This window comes from Panthera pardus, unplaced genomic scaffold, assembly GCF_024362965.1.
Source record: "Panthera pardus isolate Hobbes unplaced genomic scaffold, ASM2436296v1 HiC_scaffold_25, whole genome shotgun sequence".
NCBI classification, from domain to species: Eukaryota; Metazoa; Chordata; class Mammalia; order Carnivora; family Felidae; genus Panthera; species Panthera pardus.
Window position 1 is genome coordinate 87,186,051 of NW_026526821.1, and position 13,075 is coordinate 87,199,125.

The following is a 13,075-nucleotide window of genomic DNA, read 5'->3' on the forward strand; positions in this document are numbered from 1 at the left end:
GGGCTGTGGTGTGATAACAGGGGTATGGGGAAGATTCCAAGCCCAAAGATCTCTGTCACAGCACCTGAAATGCCACCATCGGACATTGGGCCCTCTAGGTCAATCCTTGCTCTCCCACAGGGTTTCTGTTAAAGTACACATCCCCTGATATGGCAGGGGGTGGGGGTGGGGGAGGTCCTGAAAGGTGGGAAGAAAAAACACCGCTAACTGGAACATTAAAATCGATCCTTGCTTGTATCCATCTGTCAGGGCCGTAAGCTTGATACGCTTATGCTCTCAACACCCCATTGCCAGGGATTTTCAGTGAACTGTTTTTAGAGTAGAAGCAGCTGCCCTAGCTTAATGCCACCACACCCCATTTCTGAGATATTAGGGTTTGGGTGAAGATAAAGTGGATTTTCCTCAGCCGTGTCTGGGATCCTCGGGTGGGTGCTGGGTTATCTGACTTTCTTCCCAGACAGCGGGGTTGTGCCTGGGCCTTGAGAAAGCTCAAGACCTGGTTTCCTGTACAGAGGTGCTCTCCTTGCTCCCACTTTTCATTCTTCCAGATCCTAACTTATATCCTTTCACAGTTTTGCCAGGCCCCAAGCTTCCTTCCAGTTTGGGACTGTAATATCTGTCACTCTCCACGCCATCCTCCAATGCTGCCTCCTCCAGGGAGGCCCCTCTACTGGTGCTCTGGCCTGGTTTTGCAACCAACCTGTGGCCACACCCTTGCCTGATCTGCCCCATGTAGGGGACTGCAGAGCTCAGGGAGGATTGGGGCAGCACCATCCCTCCCCTGTCTTTCTTCCCCCAGTGCCCCAGCTGGGGATTCATGACTGCACAAACCCCATCTGGTCAACAACTCCAGTGACCTCCTTTGATATATTCCACCACCCAGAGAGAGGCAGTGTGCTAGAGAAGGTCCACAACAGGCTCTGGGCCTCCCAGGCCAGCCCTGACCCCTGCTCTGGGTCTGGAGAGCTGACAGCCACCTTGCCCCTCTCCTTAGGAAAAGGCTGGGGCAGGCCAAGGTCTTACTGACCCAGAATCTGGGCTGCCCCAGGGAAGGAGGAGTGGAGGACAGCCAGCCCCTCCTCCTACCCTGCAAGGCAAGAGGATGATCCAAGGCTTCTGGTGGTTCCAGCCCAGAGAGAATCAAAGCCCAAGCCTGAGGCCTTAGGGTGAAGAGCGGAAAAGTCCAGCATTTAAAAGACAATGGATTATTAAAGAAAAAGAGAGAGAGAGAGAGAGAGAGAGAGAGAGAGAGAGAGAGAGAGAGAAATTGAACACGAATGGAAATTACACTTCTAGCTGGATTATCTTTAAAGTCTGCCCATGGGATTACTGAGTTGGTACAGGCCCTCCAGGAGCATGAAGTGGGTGATCCTAGAGATCTATGTTCTTTTCCAGAGTTTTCCAGTCTGGAATTATGAGAAAATTTGTATGTGTTGGGTGAAAGCATTTGCAGCGGGGGTAAAGACAAGGCTCCTTCTGTGCAAATAACCTTGTTTATTGAGCCATTAAACAGGATGAAACAGGTTTCTCTCCCTTGGGGCTTTTCTGAGCCTTAATGTACTGACAGGCAGCAGAACTCTCCAAGGTAAGGGTATGGCAGGCGGACCGATGGTAGAGGACTGTGTTCCCAAGAATCACTGGAAGCCTTTGTTCTGGAATTACCAGTTAACATCTCCTGAGGAAACAGCATTTGGGAAACATTCCTGAATTGCTCTGTGGGTAATACTTCATTCTGTTATTTGCTGTCACATGTAAATCCTGCTCTCCTAAAGTACTGGAAGACAATTCTATAGAGCTGAAATCTGAACATTTCTCCTAAAAAATACTTGAGTCATATAATTTGTCATGGATCGTTGGGGCAGCCCCTTCAGATTGCTCTAGGACGGCCCTCTCCAGAAAGGATTGTTTTTAAAGGGTGACCAACTCATCCCATTTTTACAACTGCAAGTGCCATATCCCAGGACCTCCCTCAGTCCTGCACAAACCAGACCACTGGTCTCATTACTTCTTTGCAGGTATTTCAACATATTTCAATAGCAGGGGTCAGCTCCAAGGAGCTCAGGAGCTCTCTGAGCCCTTCATGGCACCCTGCAAGAGGACTGTTTCAACTGATTAGGCTACTGCTCAGCCTTCTTCTTCCTTCTGTTTAGTCTTCTGCCCCACAGGTCACACTTGCCAGGTCACACTGGCCAGGGAAGGAAAGTTACCCGCCCTCACAAGACACTCTGCATCCTGGCTCTGGAATCCTAAAGAATCCCACTCATCCTGGCCCCTGCCCTGCACAGACTCTCCTACTCACCCCTCTTACTTCATTCACAGTGCTCTTCCTGCTCCTTCTCTCTGCCTGTCCAGTCAGTTCCTACCAGTCTTTCAAGACCCAGGCAGCATCCCTCCTCCACAAAAGCCTTGCCGAGATTTCTAGGCCACTCTAACCCCTTTCTTCTCTGACCTCTGTTTGTACTGAGTCCACAGTCCTCATCAGTCTCATCTGCTGCCTCCCTGTGACTTCTGAGCTTCTGAGTGAACTTTCTAGGAGGTGATGCTTTGCCTGCCCAGCCAGTCTGTGAGACCCACGTCTGTCCACCTGCAGCCTGGTTCAAGCCCTGGCAGGCACGTGAGGGTGCTCAGAAGGGATGCACTGGTTGCCACTAGAAGCCCCTTTCCCTCACTTCTGCGTGTCAGATTTTCAGGGAGGGGTGCCCACCCTTGGGAGAGTCCTAAAGGGGCCGGGTTAGAAGGGAGGAGGCTCACCCTCACACAGAGATGCAACGCTGGCTGATAGAAAGGGTAAGTTGAGGAGGAGGTTGCAAACCCTCAGGATTCTGGGAGGAGGGAGCTTGGGCTGGAAGGGAAGTCTTTTGGGCACCTGTAGGGAGTGGCAGAGCCAGTCAGGACGCCTGGCTGCCCTGGAGCAAATCTCCCAACCTCTGCTTTCCTCACTTCTCTCCCTCTACCTGACTCAGGGGACCACCCCTTCTCTCATGGGCTCTCCCTGGAGGTCCTGAGCCAGTCCAAGGCTTGAGCTGCTTACTGTGTGTCCAAACACAGACACTTAGTGCCTGATAAGAGGATCCTAGCCAGGCTCAGCTCCGGGAGACAAAGCCCCAGAGGTCTGGGTCCTGAATTCCCACCTCCTTCCAGGAGCCCTGCTGGCAGAGGCCTGTCTGATCCTAGGACTGCCCTTGCACTTGTCCCATCCCCAGGCAGCAGCTGGTGCTGGTGGTGACTTGCTCTGAGAGGGGTCCCTGCCCAGCCTCTACTGGCTCCAGACAGCCTCCTCTGTCCAAAAGAAGTCAGAGCAGAAAGAGAGGCCCTTGTCTAGACAGGTGCTAGTCTGGCAGAGGCTTATTTACCTCTTCTCCCTTCTGAGGTCCCAACACCTGCAGCCTTGGGACACTGGGCTCTGCTCAGCCCCTTCCCAGAAAACAGTCCCACCCAGCCTGGGGACAAATACTCAGCCACAAGTGCTCAAGGGTGGGTGCCAAAACATGGAGTTTCTCCTTATTTTCCAGATTCTTCTGTGAGGCTCAAGGATTTGCAGATAAGGAGCCACAACTTTATAACCTTTATGTCCATTATACAGGATTTTGTATGTGGGAAATATTTCACTAGAAAGAGATGCACTACATCCAAATGGTGGAATGCTACTCAGCAATGGGAAGGAGCTATTGAGACATATGACAACTTGAATGAGCCTCCAGGGAACTGTGCTTTGTGAAAAAAGCTTCCGTTTGTATCACATTCTTGAAATTACAAGGTTATGGAAAATGAAGAACAAACTAGTGGTTGCCAGCATCAGGAAAGGGGATGGAGGAAGGGAGGGAGTGTGGATAAAAAAGGGGTACTTTGCGGGATCCTTGTGGAGACGGGACTGTGGCAGCCGACATATGGACCTACAATTGTGATGAAACTACACAGAACTAACACACATACACACACATGTGCACACACGAAAGCAGGTACAGGGAAACTGGGAAAATCTGGGAGACTGATAGATCTGTGTCAATATCTGGGTGTGATATTGTGCTACAGGCCCTGGGATCTCTCTGTAGTGTTGCTTACAATTGCTACAGTTGTCTCAATAAAAACTACAATTCTTTATTTTTGGAAAAAGAAGTAATTTTATTAAAGGGGGTGTCTGGTTTCCCTACATTTGCATATAGGCAAGGCAGGGGCCTGGAAGAGATGAGGCTTCCCCTCTACCCGCCTCTCCCTTGCAATGGAGGGACCTCTTCCCTCCTGGGAGCATCTGACCTCAGGGCTAGCCTGCCTAACCCACCCCACCCTCAGTGGTTTGCCCTTCCCTCCTGGGACACAGACTGTCGGCAGCTCAGAAAGTTCTGGGTCCAGGGCTCCAGCTAGGTGCCAAAGAACAAATCCTGAGAAAGGAATGGGACAGGCTGGGGAGTGGAAGTTGGTGAGACTCATCCCCCCCGCCCGCCCCTTTACGTGTCTCAGACTCCCTACAGGGTCAGCCTCCTGGCCCTTGCTCCGGGTACACTTATTTCTGGATTTCCTGCTGCACTACAGCGTCAGGGCAGGTAACAACAGTTGGTGCAAAGTCAGATGACGGAATTTGGAATTCTATGATTTATTGAGCATCAGTGGCCTAAAGCATCCTGACCAAAAGTATGTACCAAGTGCCCCTAATCTGCTGAGAATTGGGGCCATCTGGTAGAGTGGAAAGGCTTTAGAGTCAGAAAGAACTGGGTTCAAACCCCAGCTTGGCCCTCTGTGAGGCCCTTGACCTATGGGCATTTTGGTCTCTATGAGATGGGCTTGCAGTTTATCTTATGGGTGTTGTGTAGTTAGGTGACATGATGCTCTCCCCCCCCCCCCCCCCCCATTAATCCTGAAGACGGCATCCTGGAGGGAGAGTCCAGGAGCCCAGGAGGAAGGAAACTAACCCCTCTGAACCTGACAAGAGGACAGGTTCCAAAAATGGCAGTCTAGACAGAACAACTAGAGGCTTCCTGGGGCCTGGAAAATCTCAGGAGAGGGAGACTGGTTAGAGGCCCTCACAGGAGAACTGGGCATCTTGGCAGCTGGTATGGCCGTGCCTCTTCACGCTGCTCCATGTTATTTAACCCTGGCCCTCAGATGCAAACCTGGGGAACTATTGGGGGAGGGGGGCGCAAGTGTTTGGTCTACACTGAAACCTGAAATGACTGAGTTCACCTGTACATGATTAGATTAATAGCAGAGGACTGAGACAGGAATTAATCTTAGTTGTAGGAAACGAGTTGCAGTTTAGCACCCCTGAGTTTGTGGTCTATCAAAAAGTGAACCCACTACACAGGTACATACTTTCATACATGTACTTCTTTTTTTGTTTATCTATTTATTTTTGAGAGAGACAGAGCATGAGTGGGGGAGGGGCAGAGAGAGAGGGAGCCACCGAATCTGAAGCAGGGCCCAGGCTCTGAGCTGTCAGCGCAGGCCTTGACACAGGGCTCGAAACCACAAACTGTGGGATCATAACCTGAGGTGAAGTTGGACGCTTAATGGACTGAGCCACCCAGGTGCCCCATCATATATGTACTTTTAGGTACATATATGTACTGATACACACAGAGCACAGATGTCTCATACACACATAAAACATATATACCCAGTGTGAGCTGGTAAGTGTTTAGCAGTCAGCTTTCTGGAAAACAACAACCTGATTTATAGCAGTTATTGATTTCTGTGTTGTAAATATTCCCACCATGGCAATTTCGAGCTATAATGTGATTATCACCTAATGCAAGTTAGAAAGATGTGCACAATTAGTTCTTTGTGAGCTAGTGTAAGTTCCAGCATAGCACTGCAAAGTTACATTTATACATCTATGCATCTGCTCAGAGGTGCCTACGTATCCAGGATTGCTTAGGTTCCTTTAAGAATTGAAATTCTAGGGGTGTCTAGGTGGCTCAGTCAGTTAAGTGGCTCAGGTCATGATCTCATGGTTAGTGAGTTCGAGCCCCACATCAGGCTCTGTGCTGACAGCTCCGAGCCTGGAGCCTGCTTCAGATTCTGTCTCCCTCTCTCTCTGCCCCCCTCCCACTCGCGCGCACGTACACTCTCTCTCTCTCTCAAAAAATAAACATTAAAAAAAAGAATTGAAATTCTAATTGTAATTTGATATGTACACTAAGTACAGAAAAATGCATAAAGATATTGTCTCAAATACATGTCCTTGTAAACACAGAAGTCACTTAGAAGCCTATACAGGTCCAAATATATAAATAAATATATATACACCTACATATAGGTAGGTACACGTAAGCCAAAACATGCATATAAACCACACACACAGACACCCACACACTCAGGAAGAAGGAATAAACCAACCTGATTTTCTGGGATGGCTGCACTGGCCTAAGACCCCACATCTTCAGGCCGAGGGCAGGAGACTAGAAGATCAGATAGATTATTTATAGTCAACCATCTACACCTGCTTCTGCACTCTGTCTCTCATACCCCTCCTCACATCTTCTGACTTATTCTCGGCTGTCCTGCAGGTCTGGAAGAGCCTGTCTCTTGCCTTACCAGCCCTGGAGTCCCACCTCCATCCCTAGTAAGGGAGCTCCTTACCTGTCTTCTTTCACTGTGGGAAAGTGAACTCCAGCTTCTGTCTCTGCCCTCATCCCAGATCAACAGAGGGAGAGGTCAGCAGGACCCCTTACTTGGATCCCTCCTCCTGACTTCTGCTCTACCTTATCCCTTATCAATTCCTTGTTCATCTCATTCTTGCCTGGGCCATTGCCCCAGCTTTCTAAATGTCTCCCTGTTCCAGGTTCTTCCCTTCCATTTGTCCTGGTATAAGGAACCTGCCAGATTAATAATCCTAAGCAGTGCTGAGGTCACACTTGTGCTGGCAACTTCCCAATTTAGGACAAATTAGGGCTGGATCCCTTTGAGGCCCCTTGACCACTTCTCCAACTCTTGCTCCCCCAGGCCAGTTTCCCTTCTGTTTTCTCCAAACATCTTTCTCTCCTCAATCAGTTCTGCAAATTGTCTGTGCTATAGAAACAGCTTGGGGGCACCTAGGTGGCTCAGTTGGTTAGGTGTCTGACTTCAGCTCAGGTCATGATCTCAAGGTTTATGGGTTTGAGCCCCACACCGGGCTTTTTGCTGACAGCGCGGAGCCTGCTTTGGATTCTCTGTCTTCCTTTCTCTCTCTCAAAAACATTGAAAACAAAACAAAACAAAACAAAATTGTTCGTTTCCTTCTTTCGTTCACAGTGGGGCATTTACTACCTCTCATGACTGCAGTACAGTGCTTTATAGTTTATAAGCACTCTCAAAACTACCCTGCCCTGCACTGAGGTTAGCCCTGTACTCCTCTCACCTGCCCTGGACTGAGGTTAGCCCTGGAAATACAGTGGTTAGTGATGTGGAAATGTGGGGGTTAGGAGCCGATGGCCAAGAAAGAATTCTTGACACATCTTTAGTGCAAAAAGGTGGTTTTATTAAAGCACGGGGACAAGACCCGTGGACACAAAGAGCTGCCCTAGGATTATGAGGAGTGACTGATTATATATGATTTTCTACCCTATGGAGGGGAGGGTGATGACAGGGTTCCAGGACTTTGAATCTATAGGTTTCTGGAAGTTTGGCTATTGATAAGATCGCTTTTTTTTCTTGTAAATCATTAAGACAGTTGCAAACTGATACAGACTCTTGTCCTGCCTGACTGTGATCTCTGTCAGTTAACCACTAGTTTACTGTGAGCTTTATCAGTTAACCACTTGTTTCTCCCTCCAGCAAAGCATTAAGACAATTGGGTGTTCCTGGAGGAATGTTATACTCAGCCTGTCTCAAGTATTTGTCAAGTATTTGCTGCAGGTTATAAGGAAATTTATCTACATTTCTTTTACCTTTGTTCTCCACATCAGTGACTAAAAACAGCTGTTGTGCCTTCAAGTCAACATAACCTGTTGAGGACCTTGGGCCCCAAAGTCCTCTGCCCCAAGATCATAAGTGGATTTGGGAGAGAAGATATTTTCCTACTGTCCCCTTTGCCTGCCCCAACCCCCACTCCAAATGGAAATATGGCCTCCCTGGACTCACAGGGACAAAAAAGGGAAGACAGAGAACAAGACTGTGGCTTGCAGAAGAGGACTTTACTAACCACATGAGCATCACAGGAGGGGCTGCTGGGATGTTGCAAGCCCAGTATAATGGGCCATTAAACTTTTACAAAGCTAAATAGAGGTTAACACTTGTCTCCATTGCAACATCTTTATTTCCTTCCCATAACTACCACACCCATAGTAAGGAACATTTGTGTAAGCCTAAACTAATACTTTGGTTTCAGAGCCTCAGTTTCCTCACTTGTAATATGTGGTTGGAAGTCTCTGGTATTTTCATGGGGTTGGTAAAATGATCAAACGAGATAAAGGTACATGTAAGAGTTTTATGGAACTATAACGTACAATGCTGTCAAAAGTTCAGAAATAACAGAAGTAAAACCAAGGAGTCATTGAAGTAGTAAAAGTTTACTGTGCACACTCCAAAATAAAGAGTTTGCAAACTAGGAGCACTCAAACCAAAACATGGAATGAGGTTCACTGTTGTCACATATTGTTATAAAACAGCTTATTTAGTGACAAAACAGTGACTGTTTATTCTTTACTGTGATTGGTTATTTATGGTGTCTAAATGGGTTATTTATGGTGTCTAAATGGTTATTTATGGTGTCTATCTGTCTTGATAGATGGGGCCTCCAAAATGTGGGGCAAAGATCAGGTGGAAGCTGCTGGCTCGGGAGGTGAAAGAATTCACCTTCAGCAGAACAAAGGAAACAGGTTATTGAATACACCACAAGGGAGAAGCAGGCAAAACAGCAAAGGAGAAGCTGTGGACAAGGCAGTGGGTGGGGGCTGTTTTTAAAGGGGGAAGATGAGGTACGGCCACGTATGGAAATCTCCCTTTTTTGGTAACTATACCTGGTTGTAAGTAGCCCATTGGTCAGTTAGGGCCTATGGATATTTTGAGGTGGGTGGCCCGATGCGCCTGTCTGTACTCAGCCAGGGAGCCCTTGTGGGCCTTTTCTACATTCCATTGCTCAAGCCTGTTTGCCTACAAGTGGCCTCTGCTGTTGTAACATTAAAATTTTCTTAAATGATAGGGAACTGGTCAGTGGTTACTTCTTATGAACCTTGGGAAACAGTTTAAGTTTTGCTTATGATTTCTAGAGGAAAAAGCAAGAAATGACCCAGGTCAAGTTAGTCTTGCAAAATAAGCTAAATTAAGCCTTGTTTGTTTGACTAGACTGGTTTTGTCCTCTCAGGGAGTTTTCAAAGCTGGTCTCTGTTTGTTAGCTTATTTTGCAATCCTGTATTTTACAATTACAGCACATCTCATTTTGGACTAGCCACATTTCAAGTGTTCAGAAGTCCCATATGGCTAGGGTGCTGGACAGCACATGGTAATTAACTATGTAAATAAAAATTAGTTAAAATCTGTGTAGTACTTTAAGGTTTCCAAAATTCTTCTGATATTTATTTAAGTTCTGTGTTATTCTGGGGAGGTGGATGTTAAGCATTTCCATCGTAGATGGTGAACGGCAGCAATTGTGTGTAATTCACCCAAGGTCATCAGGTAATTAGTGGTGAACCTAATCCTTTCATTGGAATCTTGGAATCTGGGCACTTTCTCTTCTGCTTCCTTTTCTAAACAAGCAGTACAAAGGGAAACTTTGTCACACATACAGGCCCCAAAGCTGACTGCACTAGTGTGCAAAAAGGCACAGTCCTTTCAAATCCACCTGTAATCTCCTCTCCTCTAAAAATCCTGCCTAGTTTAATCCCACCAGAATCTATGAGTTCCATTATTCTAAAAACGTGTGTTAGATTAAGCACCTTCCAGCTCAGATGTTCTAGGAACGTAAATGATACAAATGGGCATACAAAAATCCTCTCTCTGATATTCTCTATGACGCAGTGATTTACATTTTAACTACTCTTGAAGGGTCCACTGTGGTGTTTCAGCGTCCCAAATAGGTAAGACATGAGATAAAGACTCCTCTCTTCCAGTCTAAAAAAGCACATATATGCCAAAGGTTCACACCAAAACATAACCAGACCCAACTGGCTATCAGGGAAAGAAGCTACTAATGCAGGGTTTCTCTAGAAGGAGATGCAAGTTACGTCGCGGGGAGGGGGGGGGGCGGGCAGAGCAGGGACCAGGCCAGGACTCCTCCCTAAGGCTGAAGAGATGCCAAGCAGCTGACTTCCCTCCTGACCTGACAAGCTGTCCCATCGTGGGCCCCGAGCAGCCTGGAGGAGTCGGCTGAGCGCTGCAGGAGCCCCAGCCCGGCTCCTAACCATGGCTAGTATTCCCCGCCCCCCTCCCCTTCTCGCTCTTTCCCTTTTCCAATTCCGTGTAAAGAAGGAGAGTGGGGTGGTAGTTGGAGGGCAACAAAAGTTTTGTAGTCTATGTCCCCGCAAATACCCTCCCTGCACAAAGACTTGAACTGAGCGCGTACTAAGAGCTGACCGCCCCCTTATCCGGGTTGCAAGGACAGCCTCGAGGGCTCTTCTTTCCCAGCCCAATTCTAGTTACTTCCGGTTACGCACATTCGGCATGAGCGCAGCAAAAAGTCTGCGTGGTGCTTGTACGCGCAAGCGTGACTTTTGCCATCTCCAGGCAGGTGCCGGGTTGGCCATCCTAATTTTTAACGCAGTGCCCCTAACTTGTGCGCTCAGCGCCCCGGGGGCCCACATCCACGCAGGGAACTGGTCGCACCTCAGTGTCCGTCACCGACAGCCAACGTGGCTCACAGGCTGTGCGCACGCGCGAGGCGGGGCTGCCAGTAACTTCCGGGCGCTGGGGGGGTGGGCAGGGCACTGACGTATCCAGCAGGTGGGAACCGGACACACCTTTCTGGCTCCTTCATTTGGGATCTGGTATCCATCTCCGGAGGCAGGGTCCAGGAGGTGGGGAGGGATCCGGCCGGCGTCCGGAGTTGCCGCAGAGGCCGTCACTGGCTCCGCCCCAGGCTAGCGGCGGCTCGCTAGGCCACGCCCCGCGCAGTCAGCTGGACGGCGCGGACGTTCACGTGACGCGGGGCGGTGCGGAGCGGGCAGGTGGGCGGGAGGAAACCGAACAGCCGGATCCGCGGCTGCGGCGGCGCACTACAGGCATGGCCGCTCTCTACGGGGGTGTAGAGGGGTGAGTGCAGCCCGGCGGAGGGAACCCGGGAGGGGCAGCTTGGAAACGGTCGGAGGGCGGAAGGAAGCACGTTCCCAGGCTGGCAGGCTGGTGACCTGCCACCTTAGGGTCTGGCCACTTTAGGCATCTGAAGTGCGGGGGCCTTGCGGAGGAGGGGTGTGTGCAAGCGCAGCGATGCCTTTCCGCGCGGGATCGTGTGCCGTGGCCACAGCCAGGGCGCGGGGTCTTTTATGTTTCACGGCGGAACCACACCTCTTTTTCCCACGAAGACCCACTCCACCGGCCCCAGTTAGAGAAGTTCCTTTTCCTCATTCCCTACCCTGGAGAGAGTTTGGCTGAACTGGTGTCAGGTGTGAAGTTGCTGGACTGGGGTGGAGAGTGGGAGTGTGGTGGAAGCCGGGACAAAGACCTTTGCCAGAGGGTAGCCCAAGTGCTAGGCTGTACTAGTGTCTGGAACCCCTCTCTGTTCTTGTCGGCACTTCAGGCTCCTCACGCTAGATCGAGCCCTCTGTCATTCTTGGATTTTTCCTGCTTAAAAGCTCGTTTACTGGATTTTTTGTAATAATGCTTCTCTGTATGACTGTGGGCAAGACTTTGGCCCTATCTGGGCTTTTATCACATGTATAAAGTGAGAAGAGGGATGAATGAGAGGATTGCCAAGTCCCCTGCCAGTGAAAGCATTCTGTGGATGTGGGTGTGTCAAACCCGAGCTTAATAGAGGGTGGCTCTTGTCTCAGCCCAGGTACTTACTTTTGAATCTGAAATTGGGATTACCTCTGTGGCAGCCACATCCCACTGCTGGCTCGCAACCCAATGTCTTTTTTTTTTTTTTTTAACGTGAATTTTTAAGGTTGATCTCCCCCATCCTATCTGTTAAAAAAAAGTACAGGAGCTTGTGTTTATCCATGTTCTATTCATGTGTAAGATAATGGCGTATTTTTCTAGTTTGTCAAATTCTTTTGGATACTGAATCTGCCACCTCGTGCATTGACTACACCCTTGAAACTTCTTGTCGTCTTTGAGTTTGAACAGTGGGACGTTTGGTGTCCTCTTCTGATATTCCCAAGAGTACTGATCGATAAAGAAACGTACATCACACCGCCACAGACCTCTCACCAAACTACCAATGACCGTTTCCCCCATTAATAAGCATTTTGCCATTTGGTTGCCTAAGTAGGCATAAACTCTCCCTGCCATCTGCCAGTGTTTCTCCCAAGGGTTTCTTGAAGAACTGGGAACTGGACCTTGAAAGGCAGCCTTTAGCTATTGTGAAAGAAGCAGAGATGTGTGCTGTTCCCTTTAGTCACATTTACTGAGTGTTGCTGTGCCAGGCATGAGGGTGGACACATGATCCAGAGCTTGGCCCCATGGAGCTGGTAGCCTAGTGAGAGGCAGATAGGAAAACATCTAAACATTCTTAACAGAATCTTTGAGAGTTATGGGGGCACTGATACGGCTTAACTGAGGCAGCCGTGGGGGTTGGGGTGGGCCACATGTCAGAGGTCTCAAGGACCAGGTGATCGAGAAGTAGGGTCTTGCAGGATAAGTAGGACATTCCCAAGGGAGGCTGAGCAGGAACGTTTCACTTCGGTAGCACATCAAACACCAAACCACAGAAGTGGGCTTGGGCACGGGACTTGGGTTTGCTGAAGCTGCCTCCATCTCACTGGACTCTGCCTGTGACAAAGGACTGCTTAAGCTTAGCCGTACCTGCAGGTTTGTCTGAGTAAGACTGAGTGCTGCCTTGTGTTCTGTAGGGGAGGCTCACAGTCCAAGGTCCTTTTACTCTCAGAGGATGGGCAGATCGTGGCAGAAGCGGATGGACTCAGCACAAACCACTGGGTAAAGACCACAGTGAGGGACCAGTGGGTTTGGTTGTGCTTTTATTCTCTGTAGCTCCCATTAAGGTGGTGGT

General features: G+C 49.1%; 1 protein-coding gene and 1 long non-coding RNA gene across 5 annotated transcripts in view; one reads left to right on the forward strand and one right to left on the reverse strand.

The window, feature by feature from the left end:
- Positions 1-1,474: 1,474 nt before the first annotated feature.
- Positions 1,475-11,026, reverse strand: LOC109262643 (uncharacterized). The gene is made up of 3 exons (XR_002077854.2): positions 10,869-11,026; positions 6,334-6,395; positions 1,475-1,675 (listed from the first exon to the last, which is right to left on the reverse strand). It is a non-coding gene; the product is annotated as an uncharacterized LOC109262643 (long non-coding RNA).
- A 4-nt stretch (positions 11,027-11,030) lies between these two features.
- Positions 11,031-13,075, forward strand: part of NAGK (N-acetylglucosamine kinase) — a 40,285-nt gene continuing 38,240 nt past the window's right edge. For 3 of the 4 annotated variants that reach the window (XM_019441310.2, XM_019441320.2, XM_053890786.1), the window contains exons 1-2: positions 11,031-11,160; positions 12,918-13,002. In XM_019441310.2, coding sequence (XP_019296855.1) covers positions 11,132-11,160; positions 12,918-13,002 — 114 coding nt within the window. In that variant the 5' untranslated portion in view covers positions 11,031-11,131. The remainder of the gene's footprint in view (positions 11,161-12,917; positions 13,003-13,075) is intronic. The other variant, XM_019441317.2, reaches the window with a different exon arrangement.